The sequence below is a fragment of the Dama dama genome, chromosome 1, assembly GCF_033118175.1.
Source record: "Dama dama isolate Ldn47 chromosome 1, ASM3311817v1, whole genome shotgun sequence".
Taxonomy (NCBI): Eukaryota; Metazoa; Chordata; class Mammalia; order Artiodactyla; family Cervidae; genus Dama; species Dama dama.
The window spans coordinates 80,801,417-80,825,044 of NC_083681.1; the positions used below are offsets into that span (position 1 = coordinate 80,801,417).

The 23,628-nt window shown below is 37.9% G+C and overlaps 1 protein-coding gene and 1 pseudogene across 1 annotated transcript; both read left to right on the forward strand.

Annotated features, from left to right (window-relative positions):
- Positions 1–2,149: 2,149 nt before the first annotated feature.
- LOC133056587 (putative olfactory receptor 5AK3) lies at positions 2,150–3,079 on the forward strand. The gene has a single exon (XM_061142014.1). It carries the CDS (start codon positions 2,150–2,152, stop codon positions 3,077–3,079), a length of 930 nt encoding a protein of 309 aa, XP_060997997.1.
- A 15,341-nt stretch (positions 3,080–18,420) lies between these two features.
- LOC133073442 (olfactory receptor 5AK2-like) lies at positions 18,421–19,660 on the forward strand (annotated as a pseudogene).
- The last annotated feature ends 3,968 nt before the right edge of the window (positions 19,661–23,628 follow it).

Genomic DNA, 23,628 nt, shown 5'->3' on the forward strand with positions numbered 1-23,628 from the left:
TTCAAGGAAGTACTAATATACACATATCTGATTACTGCTGAGTTGTTATATGTGATATTTTCCTATTGGCCATGTAAGTTTCCCTTGTACAATTGTCCTGATTATATCATTTGTGAATTTTTCCCATGGGGCAGTTTATAGAAATTACTTACACTGGATACTAATTCTTTGACATTTGTATGTGTTTCAAACAAATTTAAGTGAGTAAATATTAGAATTAATCGTTTCAAAAATGTTTGGTAGAAGTTTCCTACAACATACTTGGGTCTATTATCTATAAACTTTTAATAAAAGTCAAATCACATAATGGTTTTAAAATATTTAAATATTTTGTGCATACACACAGAGTGAGACACACAGTGACTACTATTACTCTATCCTCTCTGCCTGCTGCCTTTTTAAAAAATAAATATTGACAAAACACTAATAATATTTATCAAATTATATTTATGATATAAAATGTGCAGTGCCACAAACACCATATGCCAGCAACCTAAAATGAAAGAAGTTCTATTATTGCATTTTACTATCCTGGGGAAATGAACCAGGAAATTAGGTTTACTTTTCAAATGAACAAGCATAAGGCAAATAAATGAAGACTTGTTATTTTAAATTTAAGAATTTCTGTTTTCTAAAGGATACCATAAGCAAAATTAATAGACGATAAAATGTGAGAAAAATTTTCAGACAAAAACTGATGAGATATTCAAATATTAGATAAACAAAGAACACATAAAATCAATCAATAGAAGTATTTATCAATAATATAAATAGGCAATTTACAAAACAATAGAAGCCCCAAAGTCTAAGGAGAATAATAGACAAAAATCAAATTTTTGTAATTAAAGGGGACAAATGAATAAAAATGAGTCAACACTTTGTACCTATTTTCCTGGCAGAAAAACATTAGGAAAAATAACAAATTTTCACTAGGAAATAAGGACATGGGAATCCCCATGCATGAATAGTATGACTGTACACTGGGACATCCATTACGGAAAGTGATCTGAAAAACCTTGACCAAGTTAAATACGAGTATACCTCCAGACGAAAAATTTTTTCTCTAGGAATACACCCTACAGAAATTTCACTCTGGGTTATTTGGAGTGGACACACATTGTAGGCAGTGTGCTGTCCATCACCAGGAAAGCACACAGGGATGGATGGACACCACGGAGCAGCGCTACTCGCTGTGTGGTCCACAGACCAGCACCCGCCCTTGGACTCTCTGTTTCTAGTCTGTGATGGGGCAACTACAGAAAGTGAGATCAGGCACTTAAACTATCACAAAATGTTCACAATGCTGAGAACGTCTCGTTTTTTACAAAAGTAAAGGATCACAACAGATTGGAAATTTTATAAATAAATAAATCCTTTGCAAGCCATAAATACTCTAATAAATACTTCCATAAGGAACTCTACAATTTCACTGAGACCATCATAGCAGAGAGGAGCTGCAAAGGAAAGGAAAAGGATAACGTGAAAAAATGTGAAGATGACTGTAAACAAGATCTTATAGAATTCTATGGATACGTGAAGATTTCAAATACAAAAATACAGTGTTTAGTAATGAAACCAATTAGAATTTCTAATTAAAGTATGCATGTGTGCTTGCATGCTCAGTTGCTTCAGTCACGTCTGACTCTTTGTGACCCATGGACTGTCCCACCAAGCTCCTCTGTCCATGGCATTCTCTAGACAATACTGGAGTGGGTTGCTATGCCCTCCTCCATGGGAGTTGAACCCCTGTCTCCTGTGTCTCCTGCATTGCAGGCGGATTCTTTACCCACTGAGCAAGCTGGGAAGCCCAATTAAAGTATAGGGAGCATAAAAGAAAGAATAATTAGAGTATTTCTTTATGTATATCTCATTTGTTCCTGGATTGATATGAAATACCCATCACTCTGCACTCTGAGAATACAGATGCTGTTTGGTCCACAACAACATCCCCAAACTAAAATATCTCAGTCAAATATCAAGGTTCAACCTTTAAACATCTAAGTCAATTATGTCATGGAAATTATTCTCTGACCCTACTGTGAAGTTATATATTGTACTATTTCCAGTTCTAAAATTTAAGAATCACAATAGTCAGCTTTCTCTGCTCTTTCTTTGCAACTTTTCAGCCATTATTTCATCATTACAAGCCATGGGACAAAACAATGGTACTGAAGTAACTGAATTCATTCTCCTGGGATTTGCTGGTCAACATAAGTCTTGGCATGTCTTTTTCACAGTATTTCTAGTGATCTACATGGCCACACTAGTGGGTAACATAGGCATGATCCTCCTCATCAAGACTGACTCTTCCCTTCACACCCCCATGTACGTTTTCCTCCAAAACTTGGCTTTTGTTGATCTCTGTTATGCCACTGCTATCACTCCCAAGATGTTGCATAATTTGATGAGCACCAAAAATTCCATCTCATTCTTCGGATGTATGGTGCAATTACTAGTCTATGGTACCTTTGTAACAAGTGATTGCTACATCCTGGCAGCTATGGCAGTGGACCGTTATGTGGCCATCTGTAACCCACTTCGCTATGGAACTGTCATGTCCCAGAGAGTCTGCAGTCAACTCTTAACTGGTTCATACTTCATGGGCTTCCTGAATGCTTCTGTCAATGTAAGTTTTACTTTCTCACTGAAGTTTTGCAAATCCAATAAAATTAACCACTTTTTCTGTGATGAACCCCCAATTCTGGCCCTCTCATGCTCTGATATTTACTTCAGCATCATGGTGCTAGCAGGCTTTGTGGGTTTTAACTTGACATTCACTATACTGGTCATCATCTTTTCCTACATGTTTATCTTGTCTGCCATCCTGAAGATCTCTTCTGCTGCAGGGAGGAAGAAAGCCTTCTCCACCTGTGCCTCCCACCTGACAGCTGTCACCATTTTCTATGGAACGCTCTCTTATATGTACCTGCACCGTGGTACCATAGAGTCTCAAGAGCAAGAAAAAATGGCTTCCATTTTTTATGGGGTTGTGATTCCCATGTTAAACCCTCTCATCTACAGTCTGAGAAACCAAGATGTAAGAGAAGCCCTAAAAGGGGTTCGAAAGAAGTGTTTCTAGACTGAACATCAATTACTAACTCAATATGATTCAACAAGCAGGGAGCAATTATCTTATTTCTCAACAGCAGAAGGTGTGGCAAATATTTGTGAGTTCCAAGTGAAGTGAAAGTCACTCAGTCATGCTGACTCTTTGTGATCCCATGGACTATACAGTCCACAGAATTCTCCAGGCTAGAATACTCGAGTGGATAGCCATTCCTTCCTCCAGGGGATCTTCCCAACCCAGGGATCAAACCCAGGTCTCCCACATTGCAGGTGGTTTCTTTACCATCTGAGACCACAAGGGAAGCCCAAGAATATTGGAGTAGGTAGCCTGTCCCTTCTCCAGCGGATCTTCCCAATCCAGGAATCAAAACAAGGTCTTCTGCATTGCAGGTGGATTCTTTACCAGCTGAGCTACCAGGGAAGCCTGTGAGTCCCAAAGGCATTCTTTAATTATATCAATAGATCTGAAATTTAATGAAAACATCTTAAGTCATTAAATAATTTTCTAATTCATGTGTATCTCAAAAAGAAAGTGTCTGAAAAGGTCTTTGATTCTCCATTTGAACCTTTTGATGAGCCCTTTTTTCAAACACCTGTCCTTAAAAAAGAATAAGAAAATGAAGTGTATAAAATTTTTTAAATATCCTCTATACACATAATATAAAAAGTCTCAGGACAAAAATCTTTTTTGGTGTCTGGTACTATTACTCTCGCTGTGAGTCTATAGCTAAGCTATTTTAATTTTATAAAGAATAATTGAAAGTGCCATTTTTGGAGGAAACATGCAGAAAGGAAAGGGGGAAAAAAAACCACTTCCATGAATCTGCATGAATATGCAGACATTATGGAGCAGTACCCCTCTTTTCTGTATATGTTCTCTAACCAACTAGGAAACTGACACAGGAGTCAGGCAAATGCAGACCATATCAGTTCATTTTGGTAAGATTGTATTTTAAATATAACATGAATCTCCAGCAATACCATCTTGCACATGTATAACATGCAATGCATAATTTGGTGCTACAGAATAGACTTATTTACCCAAAAGCAAGGCCTTGAGGTTGGAGGAGTTGAGGTTGAAGAGAAGTTATACCTGAGCTTGAACTTGAGGGGAAAAAAGAAAGAATTAATTACACACCCATCCTGTTGACAAGCATGTTTAAAAAAAAAAAAAGACTGAGATCACTTATTATACTTCTTTCAATCTCATTAGTCAATTAAACCATAGGATGTTGTAATTGAGAGGAGTTCATTGCCTTCTTCAACATTTCCAGAAGTTCCAAATCGTGGACTGAATGATGAGCATAGAAGCATAGAGATATGGATCCAATTGTTACACAAACAGTATCAAAAGAAACCAGATGAAACCAGATGATACCAGCCCATGCAACAGTGTGCATTTTTCTGCACTCTCGGAGAGAAAGCCTAAAATTATGAAACTCTGATATTGCTTAAGGTTGCTGGTGAGCTGCTCATGTTTGCTTTACAGAGAGAAACCTTATCTTCACCTGAACTGTAAACAAACCTCTGCAGAAAAGAAAGGAAAGATGTTTATATTTACCACCCTGAATCATCTCTGAAGACAGAGGCAATTCTAGTTTTACTATTTTGATAAGTCTCCTTATACAAACATTCTTTAATGTAATATTTTTAAATACCTTGCATACAGAACTTTGATTGTGTAGATATATTCATGAAAAAATCTGTATATTAAATAATATCACCTTAATATATACAAAGTGAAAGATCACAAAATGCATGGATGAAAAATGCACAATGGTACCATAATAGTAAATGTTAAACTTACCTCTCCCAGTTCTTGAAAGATCAAGTTGAGGAAAAAAAAAAAAAAAATTTAAATAAAGTTACAGAAAAACTATTTGATATCATTAATAAGAGTAAATACATACAGAAACTCTACATTGTGGAAGCCTACCAATCAAACACACCTAAAATCAAAATTTAGGTTTATTTTGCTTTTGTAGCTCACTGTACAGAAGCTGTAGACATCTCAATAAGTGGGAATGGGCTTTTTATAGAATACATGCTTTGCTGAATGAATCCAAGTATGAATTAAGGAAGCAGGTACTCTCTCTAGATTTAGTTACTGGCAAAAAGAAGATCAGCAACTGGGCATCTCAGTAATTATTGCTCAAGAGGTGCAAAGAATAAAGTAGGAAAAGTTATAGTGAGAAAGTAGAAGATACTTAGAGATTTCTTAGTCTTTTTACAGTTTCCTTGTAGACTGGGGGAGTCCAGTTAGAAAAATTGTTTCTTGTTGGTGTTTTGTGGTTATTTAATACCTTATTAGACACATCACAGTCTGATTTATTGGAAGAACTGATTTTCCCCTTCAAAATAACTTGGAATCTGACAAATATCTTTCTTTGTGCCTTCTTTTTCTTTCTCTCTTCCTTTCCTTCCTCTTTCCCTCCCTTCTTCTTTCTTTCCTTTTTTTTTTTTTTTTTCTTTATTCTTTCCTATGTCCTATTTATATGTCCCTGGAAGAATTACAGAAATACAATGGACTCCAAAAATCAGAAATAGTGTAGAAATATTCTATGATCTAAAGAAGTATATCTAGAATTTAACTTTAAGCTTGAAGTTAGAAACACCTAAAACTCTACCACTTAAAACTGAAATTCTCATTTAAACAACCCTTTGGTTGATTAAAACAAAATTGACAAATATATATAAAATAATATTTTACAAATCATTACATTACAAACTATAAGGGGTGTTCAAATAAAATTTTATAACTTTATAAATATTTGAGTTAATAAATAGGAAATAATGATAAATTAAGTGAGTATACATTTCAAGGCATCAGAAAATAATATTAAAGGAGAAGAGAGTAGCAATTATTTTTAATTGATGTTGAAAACACCATAGATGACAGAAATAATAAATGAAAGAACTCATTCTCCAAGGAGAAGGAAATGGCAACCCACTCCAGTACTCTTGCCTGGAGAATCCCAGTGATGGGGGAACCTGGTGGGCTGCCATCTATGGGGTTGCACAGGGTTGGACATGACTGAAGCAACTTAGCAGCAGCAGCAGAATTCTCCAAAGCTAAAAATAACAATAAAGTGGATAAATAATTTGCCAGCTTATCAATAAAAATGATACTGGGGAACAAAGAAAATTTAAAATAAGAGAAGAACACTGAGATCAACAATATCCAAAAGTATTTGAGAACCTAATGAAATTAGATTTCTTTTTTTTTTTTACTAAAAGAATATTGATTGCCAAAAAGGTAACAGAGAGGAGATTAAAGAACAATTAACATAGAAGAAAGTCGTGATAGTGCAGCCTTCCCCTAAAAAAAGCACCATGTCCATTTGGAAAGAAAAATAAACACCTAGAATGATCAAAAAAATTTCTAATGAAGACCAAAGTTGCAGGGCTTTAGCTGCCTATTATCACGTCTAATTTAAAGACATGGTAAACAAATCTTGCAATAATATAAGGAATATATATTGACCAGTGTGAAAGGTTGTTGCTGAACCACAAGAGATGCCAGGATTCTTGGCCTACAGAGGAGAAGAATTCAATCCATGGCCAGAGACGAGGCTTGATCGCTCAGAGCTTTTTTTGTAATAAAGTTTTATTAAAGTATAAGAGAGATAGAGAAAGCTTCTGACACAGACATCAGAAGGGGGACGGAGAATGCTCCCTCACTAGTGTTTAGTTCAGTCGCTCAGTCGCGTCCAACTCTTTGCGACCCCATGGACGGCAGGACTCCAGGCCTCCCTGTCCATCACCAACTCCCAGAGCTTACTCAAACTCATGTCCGTTGAGTCCGTGATGCCATCCAACCATCTCATCCTCTGTCATCCCCTTCTCCTCCTGCCTTCAATCTTTCCCAGCATCAGGGTCTTTTCCAATGAGTCAGCTCTGCACATCAGGTGGCCAGAGTACTAGAGTTTCAGCTTCAGCATCAGTCCTTCCAATGAACACCCAGGACTGATTTCCTTTAGGATGGACTGGTTGGATCTCCTTGCAGTCCAAGGGACTCTCAAGAGTCTTCTCCAACACCACAGTTCAAAAGCATCAATTCTTCAGCACTCAGCTTTCTTTATAGTCCAACTCTCACATCTGTACATGGCCACTGGAAAAACCGTAGCCTTGACTAGACGGACCTTTGTTGACAAAGAAATGTCTCTGCTTTTCATGGCTGAAAAATTATTGTGGTTGTGTTTCTGACCAGGGAAGAGAGGGCAGGGATAGGATTCATCACTTAATAAAGCAGAACTGAGACACGGGGATGACACCCACCCACTAAGCAGCCCCAAGAAGTATAATTGGGATTTGATAAAAAGGCAGAACATATCAGCTTCCATGTGCACCCAAGTTTTAATCAGAGCCCATGAGCAGTTTCTAGAACTGTGAGGCTCTTGCCCACACAGGCTGTGTCTGCCCTGTGAGATTCTCACTGGACCTCCCAGAGTTGGCACAACAATCCCCCCATCTCCTGGACCACTTGGCAGCTCTTCCTACCCACTGGGCAGTCTGAACTCCTCTCTGTCCAAAAAGCACAACCATCTGATTCCCACCTCCAAGACCACTTAAGTTGTCCCATTTGCCTTCCCATCCTTTACATGTGCTCCACACACACCTCATTCTTACAGGAAATCCTCCTGGATTGTCCTCTGCTCTTTCTGTTCACAGTCCTTGCTACTCAATACTGGTCTCTAAAGTTAGTCTCATTTCAATGGCCTCAAGCTGTAAATTGTCTGAAATCAAGAGTTTAAAGACTAGCTAATGAGTGCTAAGAGCTTTGCAAGCTTGATTTTATTTATACCTTCAAACCCTTCTTTTTTTTTGAGGAGGGGAGAGTTTATTTATTTATTTATTTTATTAGTTGAAAGCTAATTACTTAGCAATATTGTAGTGGTTTTTGTCATACATTGACATGAATCAGCCATGGATTAACATGTGTTCCCCATCCCGATCCCCCCTCCCGCCTCCCTCGCCATCCCATCCCTCTGGGTCTTCCCAGTGCACCAGCCCTGAGCACTTGCCTCATGCATTCCACCTGGGCTGGTGACCTGTTTCACCCTTGTTAGTATACTTGTTTCAATGCTATTCTCTCAGAACATCCCACCCTTGCCTTCTCCCACAGAGTCCAAAAGTTTATTCTGTACATCTGTGTCTCTTTTTCTGTTTTGCATATAGGGTTATCGTTACCATCTTTCTAAATTCCATATATATGTGTTAGTATACTGTATTGGTGTTTATCTTTCTGGCTTACTTCACTCTGTATAATGGGCTCCAGTTTCATCCATCTCATTAGAACTGATTCAAATGAATTCTTTTTAATGACTGAGTAATATTCCATTGTGTATATGTACCACATTCATCTGCTGATGGACATCTAGGTTGCTTCCATGTCCTGGCTATTATAAACAGTGCTTCGATGAACATTGGGGTGCACGTGTCTCTTTCAGATTTGGGTTCCTCAGTGTGTATGCCCAGGAGTGGGATTCCTGGGCCATATGGCAGTTCTATTTCCAGTTATTTAAGAAATCTCCACACTGTTCTCCATAGTGGCTGTACTAGTTTGCATTCCAACCAACAGTGTAAGAGGGTTCCCTTTTCTCCACACCCTCTCCAGCATTTATTGCTTGTAGACTTTTGGATAGCAGCCATCCTGACTGGCATGTAATGGTACCTCATTGAGGTTTTGATTTGCATTTCTCTGATAATGAGTGATGTTGAGCATCTTTTCATGTGTTTGTTAGCCATCTGTATGTCTTCTCTGGAGAAATGTCTGTTTAGTTCTTTGGCCCATTTTTTGATTGGGTCATTTATTTTTCTGTATTTGAGCTGCTGGAGTTGTTTGTATATTTTTGAGATTAATCCTTTGTCTGTTTCTTCATTTGCTATTATTTTCTCCCACTCTGAAGCTGTCTTTTCACCTTGTTTATAGTTTCCTCTGTTGTGCAAAAGCTTTTAAGTTTCATTAGGTCCCATTTGTTTATTTTTGCTTTTATTTCCAATATTCTGGGAGGTGGGTCATAGAGGATCTTGCTGTGATTTATGTTGGAGAGTGTTTTGCCTATGTTCTCCTCTAGGAGTTTTATAGTTTCTGGTCTTACATTTAGATCTTTAATCCATTTTGAGTTTATTTTTTTGTATGGTGTTAGAAAGTGTTCTAGTTTCATTCTTTTACAAGTGGTTGACCAGTTTTCCCAGCACCACTTGTTAAAGAAGTTGTCTTTTTTCCATTATATATCCTTGCTTCCTTTGTCGAAGATAAGGTGTCCATAAGTTCGTGGATTTATCTCTGGGCTTTCTATTCTGTTCCATTGATCTATATTTCTGTCTTTGTGCCAGTACCATACTGTCTTGATGACTGTGGCTTTGTAGTAGAGCATGAAGTCAGGCAGGTTGATTCCTCCAGTTCCATTCTTCTTTCTCAACATTGCTTTGGCTATTCGAGGTTTTTTGTATTTCCATACAAATTTTGAAATTATTTGTTCTAGTTCTGTGAAAAATACCATTGGTAGCTTGATAGGGATTGTATTGAATCTATAGATTGCTTTGGGTAGTATAGCCACTTTCACAATATTGATTCTTCCAATCCATGAACATAGTATATTTCTCCATCTATTTGTGTCCTCTTTGATTTCTTTCATCAGTGTTTTATAGTTTTCTATGTATAGGTCTTTTGTTTCTTTAGGTAGATATACTCCTAAGTAGTTTATTCTTTGTGTTGCAATGGTGAATGGTATTGTTTCCTTAATTTCTCTTTCTGTTTTCTCATTGTTAGTGTATAGGAATGCAAGGGATTTCTGTGTGTTAATTTTATATACTGCAACATTACTGTATTCATTGATTAGCTCTAGTAATTATTCTGGTAGAGTCTTTAGGGTTTCCTATGTAGAGGATCATGTGGTCTGCAAATGGTGAGAGTTTTACTTCTTCTTTTCCTGTCTGGATTCCTTTTATTTCTTTTTCTGCTCTGATTGCTGTGGCCAACACTTCCAAAACTATGTTGAATAGTAGTGGTGAGAGAGGGCACCCTTGTCTTGTTCCTGACTTTAAGGGAAATGCTTTCAGTTTTTCACCATTGAGGATAATGTTTGCTGTGGGTTTGTCATATATAGCTTTTATTATGTTGAGGTGTGTTCCTTCTATTCCTGCTTTCTGGAGAGTTTTAATCATAAATGGGTGTTGAATGTTGTCAAAGGTTTTTTCTGCATCTATTGAGATAATCATATGGTTTTTATCTTTCATTTTGTTAATGTGATGTATTACATTGATTGATTTGCAGATATTAAAGAATCCTTGAATTCCTGGGATAAAGCCCACTTGGTCATGATGTATGATTTTTTTAATATGTTGTTGCATTCTGTTTGCTAGAATTTTGTTAAGGATATTTGCATCTATGTTCATCAGTGATATTGGCCTGTAGTTTTCTTTTTTGTGGCATCTTTGTCTGGTTTTGGTATTAGGGTGATGGTGGTCTCATAGAATGAGTTTGGAAGTTTGCCTTCTTCTGCAATTTTCTGGAAGAGTTTGAGTAAGATAGGTGTTAGCTCTTCTCAGTTTTTGGTAGAATTCAGCTGTGAAGCCATCTGGTCCTGGGCTTTTGTCTGCTGGAAGATTTCTGATTACAGTTTCGATTTCCGTGCTTTTGATGGGTCTATTAAGATATTCTATTTCTTCCTGGTTCAGATTTAGAAAGTTATACTTTTCTAAGAATTTGTCCATTTCTTCCAAGTTGTCCATTTTATTGGCAGAGAGCTGCTGGTAGTAGTCTCTTATGATCCTTTGTATTTCAGAGTTGTCTGTTGTGATCTCTCCATTTCCATTTCTAATATTGTTGATTTGGTTCTTCTCCCTTTGTTTCTTGATGAGTCTGGCTAACTGTTTGTCAATTTTATTTACCTTTTCAAAAAATCCAGCTTTTAGCTTTGTTGATTTTTGCTATGGTCTCTTTAGTTTCTTTTGCATTTGTTTCTGCCCTAATTTTTAAGATTTCTTTCCTTCTACTAACCCTGGAGTTCTTCATTTCTTCCTTCTCTGGTTGCTTTGGGTGTAGAGTTAGGTTATTTATTTGACATTTTTCTTGTTTCTTGAGGTAAGCCTGTATTGCTATGAACCTTCCCCTTCGCACTACTTTTACAGTGTCCCATAGGTTTTGGGTTGTGTTTTCATTTTCATTCATTTCTATGCATATTTTGATTTCTTTTTTGATTTCTTCTATGATTTGTTGGTTATTCAGAAGTGTGTTATTTAGCCTCCATATGTTGGAATTTTTAATAGTTTTTTTTTTCTTGTAGTTGAGATCTAATCTTACTGCATTGTGGTCAGAAAAGATGACTGGAATGATTTCAATTTTTTTTGAATTTACCAAGGCTAGATTTATGGCCCAGGATGTGATCTATTCTGGAGAAGGTTCCATGTGCACTTGAGAAAAAGGTGAAATTGATTGTTTTGGGTTGAAATGTCCTATAGATATCAATTAGGTCTAGCTGGACCATTGTGTCATTTAAAGTTTGTGCTTCCTTGTTAATTTTCTGTTTAGTTGATCTATCCATAAGTGTGAGTGGGGTATTAAAGTCTCCCACTATTATTGTGTTATTGTTAATATCCCCTTTCATTCTTGTTAGCATTTGCCTTACATATTGTGGTGCTCTTATGTTGGGTGCATATATATTTATAATTGTTATATCTTCTTCTTGGATTGATCCTCTGATCATTATGTAGTGTCCTTCTTTGTCTCTTTTCACAGCCTTTATTTTAAAGTCTATAAACCTTCACAATCCTTCTGAAGTAGACACTCCCATTGTCCTCATTTTACAAGTGAGAAAGTTAAGGCTCAAGACATAAATAACACACCCAAGATCACAGAGCTAGTGGCAAAACTGGGCAAAGACCCATTGGAAAAGACCCTGATGCTGGGAAAGATTGTAGGCAAAAGGAGAAGAGGGCAACAGAGGATGAGATGATTGGATGGCATCACCGATTCAATGGACATGGACTTGAGTGAGCTCCAAAAGATGATGAGGGACAGGGAGGCCTGGCATGTGGCAGTCTGTGGGGTCACCAAGAGTCAGACATGACTCAGCAACTAAACAACAGCAGTGTTAAATATTTGATATTGAGAAATAAATACTTGCAGATTTTACAAGGAAGAGTTCTTGACTCCAAACATCAATGTAAAATCAAAAATTTTAACAGGGCAACATATACAAACAGATAACTCACAGAAAAGGAGATACTAATCTTTCTTGGACATTGAAAAAGTTGCTCAGTCTGGTTTGTAGTAGAAAACTGCAAAAAAAAAAACTAAATTCTACTGTCCATTACTTATCACAGTGACAAAGTTTAATAACATTTCTTAGCATTTTGTTAGAGAAGATTCACAGAATTAATCACTTTAGATTTGCTAGAAGTGATTTAAATGGACAAAACCTTGTTCTGAAGGACACTTGGGCAATATCTATCAACATTTATAGTGTTCTTGGCCTTTGACTTGGAGGTTCTTCTCCTAAATATCTTTCAATCCTAGAGATATATGTTCACACTTATGCACACTAATATATGTATTGTATGTTTTTTAGGGAAGATTGGAAACCATCTAAATATCTACTAATAGAGAAGAGAGTTTCATTAAACATATTAAGCAAGCAATGCAACTGTTTCACGAAATACTATGCAACCAGGTAAGAGTGAGATTTCCTTTTCCATGTAGGTCACCCAGAAATATTATGTGAACTGCAGGCCACAGAAAAATGTGAGTGATACACTGTCATTTGTATGGCTGAGGAATAAAGAATATAATATTGGTATGTTTGCAAATGCAATTCAAGGCTAATCTGGAAGAATACAGAAGTTGGGACAGTGATGTTCTCCCAGGAGGGAAACTAGAAACTGGGAATCAGGGATAGAGGGGAGTTGTGTCTTACTTTATGCACTTTGGTACTTCTGCATTTTAACCTTATGGATGGTTTCTTATATAACTCACTCCCCCCAAATAAAAAGGATGGCAAAGAGACAGGAAGGAGGAAGGGGGAAAGGAAGGAGGAAGAGAAAGGGGGAGGGAAGAGGAAAGAAAGAAAACAGGGAAGAAAGAAAAAACAGAGGGAGAAAGCAAAGGAGGGCAGGAAGGTAATTTGTTACTAATGGGGCAACTCTTTCAACAGTGAAACCAATAAGTCCCTAAAGGCAGTAACACAAAATTACACTTTGTCCCCTCTGGCAATATGAACTTTTATTCAGCAGAGAATAATGAATGTTGTTTCTTCCTGTTGTTCCACGGCCTCTGGAAGCTCAGGTTCTCGAGGGATCCAGTAGTGATCTCTCAAACCCCAGCTATAAACTCCTGGTCAGGAAGGAACCCCACAGAGAGCCTTGGCAGTCAGCCTCCACCAGTGGGAGAAAGAGACTCTGAGAGCAGCATTGGTGTAAGTATAACAGTAAATTTCACCTTTCAACATCAGCGATGTCTCACTGAACTGCATGCAGGGAGTGGCAGGTGGAATGGTCAGAGTCAAAGTTCATCATGTTTTGCCCCAAGGGCAGGAGGAATCCCATTATCACTGGTGATGTAATGGAAATGAAGTGAGGGAAGTCAGCTGGGCAGAGTGTTGCCTGAGAAAGAACATAAATGAACAAATAATTGAATTAATTAATTCACTGATCAATCACTGCATCAATACTCTATGCCCATAGTGTATTATTTGCATGTGTTATTATGGCCATTTGACATACACTAATTCAATACTTGTCCTCATGATGATAAATTTACTTAAATTTGATCACTTGAAACTCACATCATTACAAAGCAGGTTTTACATTTTTTCTTCTTCATTTTTATATTGTCATTTTGAATAAAAATGCATTCACTGGAAGTTGCAAAGATAGTAGATAAAGCTGCCATATTTGATACCATCAAATTCAGGGAAGATATACCATGATTTCAATTCTTTTAAATTTTTAAAGGATTTTTTTACAACTTAGGACATGGTCTATCTTGACATATATTCTGCTGATGCTATAAAAAATTTATATTCTCTTTTAGATGGCATGTTTGGTAAATGTCTATTAAATCCAGTTGTTTGATGGTGCTGTTGAGTTTTTTCATATCCTTATTTTTTTCTGTCTAGTTGTCCTACCAAGTGTTGAAAAGAGTGTTAATGTATATACTATAACTATGCTTCTCTACTTTTCCTTCAGTTCTATCAGTTTTTGCATCACATATGTTGCAGCTCTCTTCTTTGGTACTCATACCCTTAGGATTTCTATTTCTTCTTGGTAGGTTAACCCTTATATCATTACACACTATCCCACTATCTTTGCTAATTTTCTATGCTGTGAAGTCTACTTCTGCTATTAATATAGCCAGTCTTTCATTTTTTGACTGATGTTCAAACAAGTATATATTTTTTCTTTTCTTTGAAACATACATATATCATTCTATGTGAAGTAGGTTTCCAGTACACAGTATTTGTGTCATTCTTACCTATGCACATAATCAAGTTCTTTCTTTTATTTGGTTTTAGATAGTATATCTTGTAACAATAAGAAAGAAGAAGGCCAAGGAAAGAGAAAAGTTATGAATAAATAAAACTGATTTTCTCTTGAGATTTCTAAACTGTGTTTGACAGTAGAAATAGAAAGCTTAATTCTGACTAATGTGATTCTCAATATATACAGCATTTCACCCAAGCTGGTAAAATGTAACACCAGCTATGCATACACACAATAGAATCTCTCAAGTAGCCACAAAAAAGTTATATAAATATCTGTGATAAAAAAAAAAACACTATAAATAAATCAAAGTGACATTCTTAAAAAAATTCAAGTGACCCAGAGAAATCCAAATGAACAAGCAAAACCAGAAATAAGACACTTAAAATGGTAGACTTAAGCCTTAGCAAATCAGTTAATCCATAAAATATAAATGGTCATCTTTGTTTTAAAACAAAAAATATTTTTAAAAAAGCATTTTTTAAATTAAAGAAAAAGTGCAGAGATTATAAGTTTATAAAGTGATGGTTTTCTCTCACTCAGTTTCACACCTGTTCATAAGTTAGCTTGCAACATTCCTAACACTAAAAGTGTATTTTTACTAATCATCTCATGTATAGAGGTACATAGCTTGGCTTAGAGCTACTTATACGATGAGGGTACTTTCCCCTGATACATATGTGAAATAAGACGGCCATCTGGTTTGTGAAGAATGCAGGTTCACGGTAAGGATAAGGTCTTCCCTGGTGGCTCAAAATGCAAAGAATGCATCTGCAATGCAGGAGACCTGGGTTCAATTCCTAGTTCAGGACGATCCCATGGAGAAGGAAATGGGCTGCCCACTCCAATATTCTTGCCTGGAGAATTCCATGGACAGAGGAGTGTGGTGGGCTACAGTCCATGGGGTCACAAAGAGTCAGACACTTCTTAGCAGCTAACACACACACACGTATCCATAGTTTCATGTATCCAATTTCATAAAGCAATATTCAAACACAATGTATGTACATTTTCAGCAACCTATAGTTTTTCTCAGCCATTTATCATTTTAATCCCAGTTCAATTTCCTGAAATTAGTATCTTTTTAATTAGAGGAAAAAATTTTTGTGACATTAATGACCATATATGTTTGGTCCATTTTCTTTGTACCATTATCCTTACCACACGCTTCCCTTTAACTGATACTCTTCAAAAGCCAGATAGTCCTCTGATTTCAGAAACATGATGCTGTGAAAGTGCTGCACTCACTATACCAGCAAATTTGGAAAACTCAGCAGTGGCCCCAGGACTGGAAAATGTCAGTTTTCATTCCAATCCCAAAGAAAGACAATCCCAAAGAATGCTCAAACTACCACACAACTGCACTATTCTCCAAGCCAGGCTTCAGCAATATGTGAGCCATGAATTTCCAGATGTTCAAACTGGATTTTAAAAAGGCACAGGAACCAGAGATCAAATTGCCAACATCTGCTGGATCATCAAAAAAGCAAGAGAGTCCCAGAAAAACATCTATTTCTGCTTTATTGACTATGCCAAAGCCTTTGACTGTGTGGATCACAATAAACTGTGGAAAGTTCTGAAAAAGAGGAGCATACCAGACCACCTGACCTGTGACTTGAGAAACCTGTATGCAGGTCAGGAAGCAACAGTTAGAACTGGACATGGAACAACAGACTGGCTCCAAATAGGAAAAGGAATATGTCAAGGCTGTATATTGTCACCCTGCTTATTTAACTTATATGCAGAGTACATCTTGAGAATGATTCTGGGCTGGATGAAGCACAAGCAGGAATCAAGATTGCCAGGAGAAATGTCAATAAGCTCAAATATGCAGATGACACCACCCTTATGGCAGAAAGTGAAGAGGAACTAAAGAGCCTCTTGATGAAAGTGAAAGAGGAGAGTGAAAAAGTTGGCTGAAAGCTCAATATTCAGAAAACTAAGATCATGGCATCTAGTCCCATCACTTCATGGCAAATAGATAGGGAAACAATGGCTGACTTTATTTTCCTGGGCTCCAAAATTACTGCAGATGGTGATTGCAGCCATGAAATTAAAAGACGTTTACTCCTTGGAAGAAAAGTTATGACCAACCTAGACAGCATATTAAAAAGCAGAGACATTACTTTGCCAGCAAAGGTCCATCTAGTCAAGGCAATGGTTTTTCCAGTGGTCATGTATGGATTTGAAAGCTGGACTGTGAAGAAAGCTGAGTGCTGAAGAATTGATGCTTTTGAACTGTGGTGTTGGAGAAGACTCTTGAGAGTCCCTTGGACTGCAAGGAGATCCAACCAGTCCATCCTAAAGGAGATCAGTCCTGGGTGTTCACTGGAAGGACTGATGTTGAAGCTGAAACTCCAATACTTTGGCCACTTGATGCGAAGAGCTGACTCATTGGAAAAGACCCTGATGCTGGGAAAGATTGAGGGCAGGAGGAGAAGGGGACGACAGGATGAGATGGTTGGATGGCATCACTGACTCAATGGACATGGGTTTGGGTGGACTCCAGGAGTTGGTGATGGATAGGGAGGCCTGGTGTGCTGCGGTTCATGGGATCGCAAAGAGTCAGACACGACTGAGCGACTGAACTGAATTAGGCTAAAGTAACCTCATCTTATAAATAACTGTAACGCACCTCCATAATGAGATGGTTAGTAAGAAGTTGCTTTTAGTGTCAAGAATGGTGCAGACTAAGCCTCCTGTTGACGCGGGCTCCTCTGGTTCTCCAAAACCATCCGAGAAATAAGCACAGTTGGATAACTTCATTGTAAGGATAAGAAATCATTCTTTAATTCAGTGTTTAATGAAGGCCAAGAAGAAATAAATTAGTGCAAGTTCCTTCCTCGGGATAACCTGGTGTAAAAGAATTGAAATGCAACACTTTTAAGGAAGCAGTCACCCATGTATACAAGTACTTATTAGAGGAAGCTAGAATAGATCAGGGGTCCACTTAATCAGAATCTTGATAGGATAATTATTACTACATTTACTATACCAACTTGACTTTCATGACTCTGAATTCTAGTGAAGTATAGATATGACATTATGAAGACTTTTCAAGAGCTAATGAAACCATGCAAGTCCTACCACCCACATCTGACACATAACGTGTATGTTTTAAGCTTGGGTTGTCTTGAAAGGTTGTTGCTGAATGATAAGACGCGGGATTCTTGGCCTCCGGAGGAGACGAATTCAATCCGGGGCCAGAGACGAGGCTGGATTGCTCAGAGCTTTTGTGTAATAAAGTTTTATTAAAGTATAGAGGAGATAGAGAAAGCTTCTGACATAGGCATCAGAAGGGGGCAAAAGAGTACACCCTTTGCTAGTATTAGCAATGGAGTTATATACTCTCCAATGAATCCAAAGAATGTCTGGAGGTTGTAAAGACCTCACCAGACCTACTCCCATAATTTACATTTTAAGATAAGAGTTGGCCAGAAGGTTTAATCCAAAGATCATCCTCAGGCAGGATACATCCTTGTAAAGACCAGACCTACTCCCATAATTTATGTTTTAAGATGACAGAATTAGCCAGAGGGTTTAATCCAAAGACTGTCCTCGGGCAGGATACATTATTGTTATGTAATCCTAAGGAATGTAGAGGAAAAAAAGTAAAAAAGTTTGTCCTTTCTTCCTCCTTGAATATCCCAGACCTCGCTCTCCTTGGGGACCCCTAGACTTCTTATCAACCTGCCTAGGAAATGACTCTCTCAGCCTCAGTATGAAATTCTTTGTTTCATTTATGATGAAGGTCTTTGCTGATTAAATGATTACCATGAAGAAAGGCCAGCTGCCTAAGTAATTTGAATGTGCTTAACCTCTGCTGAGTCTCGGTGCTTCTGAGGCTTCATTTATGTTCAGCATTGGGCAATGGAAAGGAAACTGGCAGATTTGGTGAAATGTATGTCAATCTATGTTTCTTAGCATCAAAATATTAAAAGTGAATCTTCTTCTGTGAAAACTTCTTTGTTTTGAAAATGAATCTATGCCTAATATGTTGGTTTTATGTGGTGATTTCTTATTTTTAAAAAATTGAAAGAAATTTTGGAAATTTGAAAATATAATTTCATGAAAATATAATTTTTACAAAGTGACATAAAGTGTTAAGGGTGTCTTCTAGTCAACAAGTCATTTCTTTTCTTTTTCTGGTCTCCCTCTTAGTCCTTTCTAGACTTTTTGTGCTCGTGACACCGAGAAATAGCACTGAAGTGACTGAATTCTTCCTTCTGGGATTTGTATCTTCACTATGTTTCTGGTCATCTATGTGACCTCCATGGTGGGTAATATTGGAATGATCCTACTCATCAAGACAGATTCCAGAGTCCAAACATCTATGTATTTTTTCCTACAGCATTTGGCTTTTGTTGATATCTGTTTTACCTCTGCTGTCACTCCCAAGATGATGCAAAACTTCATAATAGAAAGTAAATCAGTATCATTCAAGGGTTGTGTCATACAATTATTAGTTTACACAACGTTTGTAACCAGTGACTGTTACCTCCTTGCTGTTATGGCAGTGAACCGTTACATGGCCATCTACAACCCACTTTGCTATCCCATCATCATGTCCCGAAGAGTCTGCATCCAGTTGATAGCTGGTTCATACATCATGGGCTCCACAACTGCATCTGTGCACACAGATTTTACGTTTTCACTGGTCTTCTGCAAGGGTAATACCATCAGTCACTTTTTCTGCGACGTTCCTCCAGTTCTTGCCCTCTCCTGCTCCAACACTGACATCAACATCATGCTGATTCTTGTCTTTGTGGGATTTAAGCTGACATTCACCGTGTCAGCCATCATCATTTCCTACATGTTTTTCCTGGCTGCCCTCCTGAGGATCTCTTCCAATGCAGGAAAGAAAAAAGCCTTCTCTGCCTGTGCCTCCTGCCTGACAGCAGTCACCATTTTCTATGGAAAGCTCTCTTACATGTACTTACAGTCTTATTTGCATAATTCCCATGAAAATAGGAAAGTGGCCTCTGTATTTTATGGCATTGTGATTCCCATTTTGAATCCCCTGATCTATAGTTTGAGAAATAAAGAGGTAAAAGAAGCTCTGAAAGTCATATGGAAAAAATTCTTTTTCAGATTGAATCCAAAGTGTTAAAATTCAGCACATCAAAGCATCCAGTATAACTGTTTGACCACTATTTAATATTTCTGAAATAGACAACTTCTTCACATCTTGGTTGTGATTGTGGTTTAGTTGCTAAGTCATGTCCAACTCTTGCGACCCCATGGACTGTATCCCACCAGGCTCCTTCTGTCCATAGGATTTTCTAGTCAAAAATACTGGAGTGGTTTGCCATTTCCTTCTCCAGGGGATCTTCTTGACCCAGGAATTGAACACAGGTGTCCTGCACTGCAAGCAGATTCTTTACTGACTGAGCGACCCTTTACTGGGTCGCTTTTTACTGACTTCCCTTTACTGGGAAGCCCCAATGCTACCTCCAGTAGATAATTTCTTTGAATGCAGGAAATTCAGCAACGTATCATAGGACTTATTTTCCCTTGGTTTTAGTTTGAGGACCATATCCCATACTACATGAAAAGGGGCTTTTTATAGTATAATCTCTCATTTTGAGATTATAAGATATAAAGTGTGCGTAGACTTGACAAAATATATAGTTATTTCAAATATATTTCATATACATTCTTAAAGAGTAGAAAACCCCAGTTTTGTATTTGTGCTGCTAAGTGCTTGGTTGTGCCCAATCCTTTGAGAGCCCATGGACTGCATCCTGCCAGACTCCTCTGTCCATGAAACTTTCCAGACAGGAGTACTGGATGAGGTTGCCATTTCCTATTCTAGGGGATCTTCACAACCCAGGGATCAAACCTGTATCTCTGTGTCTCCTGCATTAGCCGGCAGATTCTTTACCACTGTGCCACCTGGGAAGTTCAACCAATATTAAAATTTAGGTTCATAATTTCCCATTCATTTAAACACATTCCCTAAATTTTCTACAACGAGGCTTGTCATTTGTTCTGTTCCAATTATTGCATAACCTGAAATGTAAAATAAATGTACTCCTTTGAAAAGTGCCTTATGACTCAGGCTATTATTGTTTTTCTTCCATTCCTTAGCTGTGTCTGACTCTTTGCCACCACATGGACTGCAGCACGCCATGCTTCCTTGTCCTTTCCCATCTCCTCCTGCCCTCAGTCGTTCCCAGCATCAGGATCTCTTCCAATGAGTTGGCTTCTCCCATCAGGTGGCCAAAGTATTGGAGCTTCAGTTTCAGTTTCAACATCAGTCTTTCCAATATTCAGGGTTGATTTTCTACAGAATTGATTGATATGATCTCCTTGCAGTCCAAGGGACTCTCAAGACTCCTCTCCAGCATGACAGTTTGAAAGCATCAATTCTTCAGCGCTCAGCCTTCTTTATAGTCCAACGCTCACATCCATACATGACTACTGGAAAAACCATAGCTTTGAACATATGGAACTTTGTCTGCAAAGTGATATCTCTGCTTTTTAATATGCTATCTAGGTTTCTCATAGCTTTCTTTCCAAAGAGCAAGTGTCTTTTTGTATATCTTACTTCCACAGCAATAGAAAACCTGGAATGTAGATGGATCTAAAATGACAGTGGTCATTCATTTATTTAAATGAGAAAATGAAAAGGCCAAGAGTGCTTTGAATCAGGAAGACAGACTGTTGGCAAAAAAACCCTCAGATGACTCTAAAAACGCCATGTTAGCTAGATAAAAGAGCAGGTTTCACATAAAATAATACCAGCCAGTCTAATGAACTGGCCAGAAAAATGTGAGTGAGTGAGTGAGTGAGTGAAGTCGCTCAGTCGTGTCCAATTCTTTTGCGATTCCATGGACTGTAGCCTACAAGGCTTCTCTGTCCATGGAATTTTCCAGGTGAGAGTACTGGAGTGGGTTGCCATTTCCTTCTCCAGGAGATCTTCCTGACCCAGGGATCGAATCTAGGTCTCCTGCATTGTAGGCAGATGCTTTACTGTCTGAGCTACCAGGGAAGAAAAACGTACTTACTGTTAAATGACACAAGAACTATTGGGCAAAAAAAGAAAATATATCTTTTCAAATACACTTTCCTACCTAAATTCTAAGAGAAGAGTAAAGGTAACATGAAGTCAGTGGAGCAGAACCAGACTCTGCCCAGCAAAGAAGGAAGTAACCTTCTCTGCAGGGCAGGCCCATGTTTCTTCAAAGGTCAGGGACAGTAACTGAGAATCATGGAACACAGACAAAGGATGTCCTGAGACCTTGGAGGGAAAGTTGGAGATTAATGCACAGAGTTGTGACTATAGTTAAAATACAGTACCATATACTTGAAATTTGCTTAAAAGATTTTAAGCGTTGTCACCACAGGAACATATAAACCCTACTCTTGAATAAATCGGTATTTTGTGCACTCATTTATACATTTTCATACAATTTTAAACATTTACTAGTATAGAATCATGGGACACCCATAATTGAATCAGATAGTCTCTAGCAAGAGATTTAGGAGCACTGAGATAGCTCAAAAGAAAGAAAGAAAATAATACCATGATTAACCTGCTCACCTTCTTTCGAAAGCAATTGGAGGAATAGAACCAGGACTGATTCCCAGCCTAGCATAGCAGCCTGGGAGCCTGAGAGAACCACCTGGAAGGGTAGCTAGAGGTCAAAATGGGATGAAGATTAAGCACATGTCCATGAAGCAAAAGACTAAAGCTCAGTCATCAAGGGGACACCCTCATAAAAAGTGAAATCACTCAAGAATAAAAGTGAATGAAAGTTTGGTACACACAACAACTTCGATTAGTTTCCAGGGAATTATGCTGAGTGAAAAAGCCAAACCACAGAGTTGTACACTGTGTAGTTCCAGTTCTATAACATATTTGAAATGACAGAGATGTAGTAATAGAGGACAGATTAATGGGTACCAGGATTAGGAATGAGTGAAGAAGGGGGTGGGGTGAGGTTAGGTCGTGCTATAAAGGGAACACATGGGATTCTTGTTTGTGCTGCTCAGTGCCTTGACTGTGATGGTGGGTACAGGATCGCTGTGGATCATAAATTTTTTTTAGAAATTATTACAAACTCATACACACAAATGAGTACAGGGCAGATTGGGGATATCTGGATAAAATCAGTGGAATGCATCAATGTCAATAATCTGGTTGTGATTTTTTCTTTACAGTTTTGCAAAATATTACCACTAGGGGTATATTAGTTTTCTGTCACTACTACAACAAATTACCATAATTTTAGTGGCTTAAAACAACACAAAGTCAAAGCTATGGTTTTGCCAGTGGTCATGTATGGATGTGAGAGTTGGACCATAAAGAAAGCTGAGTGCTGAAGAATTGATGCTTTTGAATTGTGGCGTTGGAGAAGACTCTTGGAGTCTCATGGACTGCAAGGAGATCCTAAAGGAAATCAGTCCTGAACATTCATTGGAAGGACTGATGCTGAAGCTAAAACTCCAATACTTTGGCCACCTGATCCGAAGAACTGACTCATTGGAAAAGACCCTGCAGATGCTGGGAAATATTGAAGGCAGGAGAATGGGACAACACAGGATAAAATGGTTGGATGGCATCACCAACTCAATGGACATGAGTCTGAGTAAGCTCCAGGAAGCCTGGCGTCCTGCAGCCCATGTCACAAAAAGTTGGACACAACTGAGCTACTGGACTGGACTGAAAACAACACAAATATATTACAGTCCTGGAAGTGAGCAATTCAAAAGAAATCTCCAGATCAAGTGTCAGTGGGGCTATATTCTTTTCTAGATAAACTAGGGAACAATTCATTTCCTTAATTTCATCAACTTTTAGAAGCCACCTCTTAATCAAGAAGCTACAGACTGACTAAATCTAGCTTTCTTCTTTCACTGATTAAAGGTTTAACACTAGCAACCTCAAAGCCAAACACTACTCAAAATCTCTTATTCCACGATTGTTAACTGAAGTATTTCAATGGTGCAAAGTGTAATTGGAAGAAAGGATGCTATTATCCAGGGCTAAGTTTTTTAAATATATCTGCTTTTCAGGGGAAAAAAAAATGGAAGAAGGGGTCAAGAGTCATTGCTTTCTCCAAATTAAAAAAA

Coding starts and splice junctions, on each gene's coding strand:
- LOC133056587 (XM_061142014.1), top strand. CDS start 2,150: ATGGGACAAAACAATGGTACTGAAGTAACTGAATTCATTCTCCTGGGA.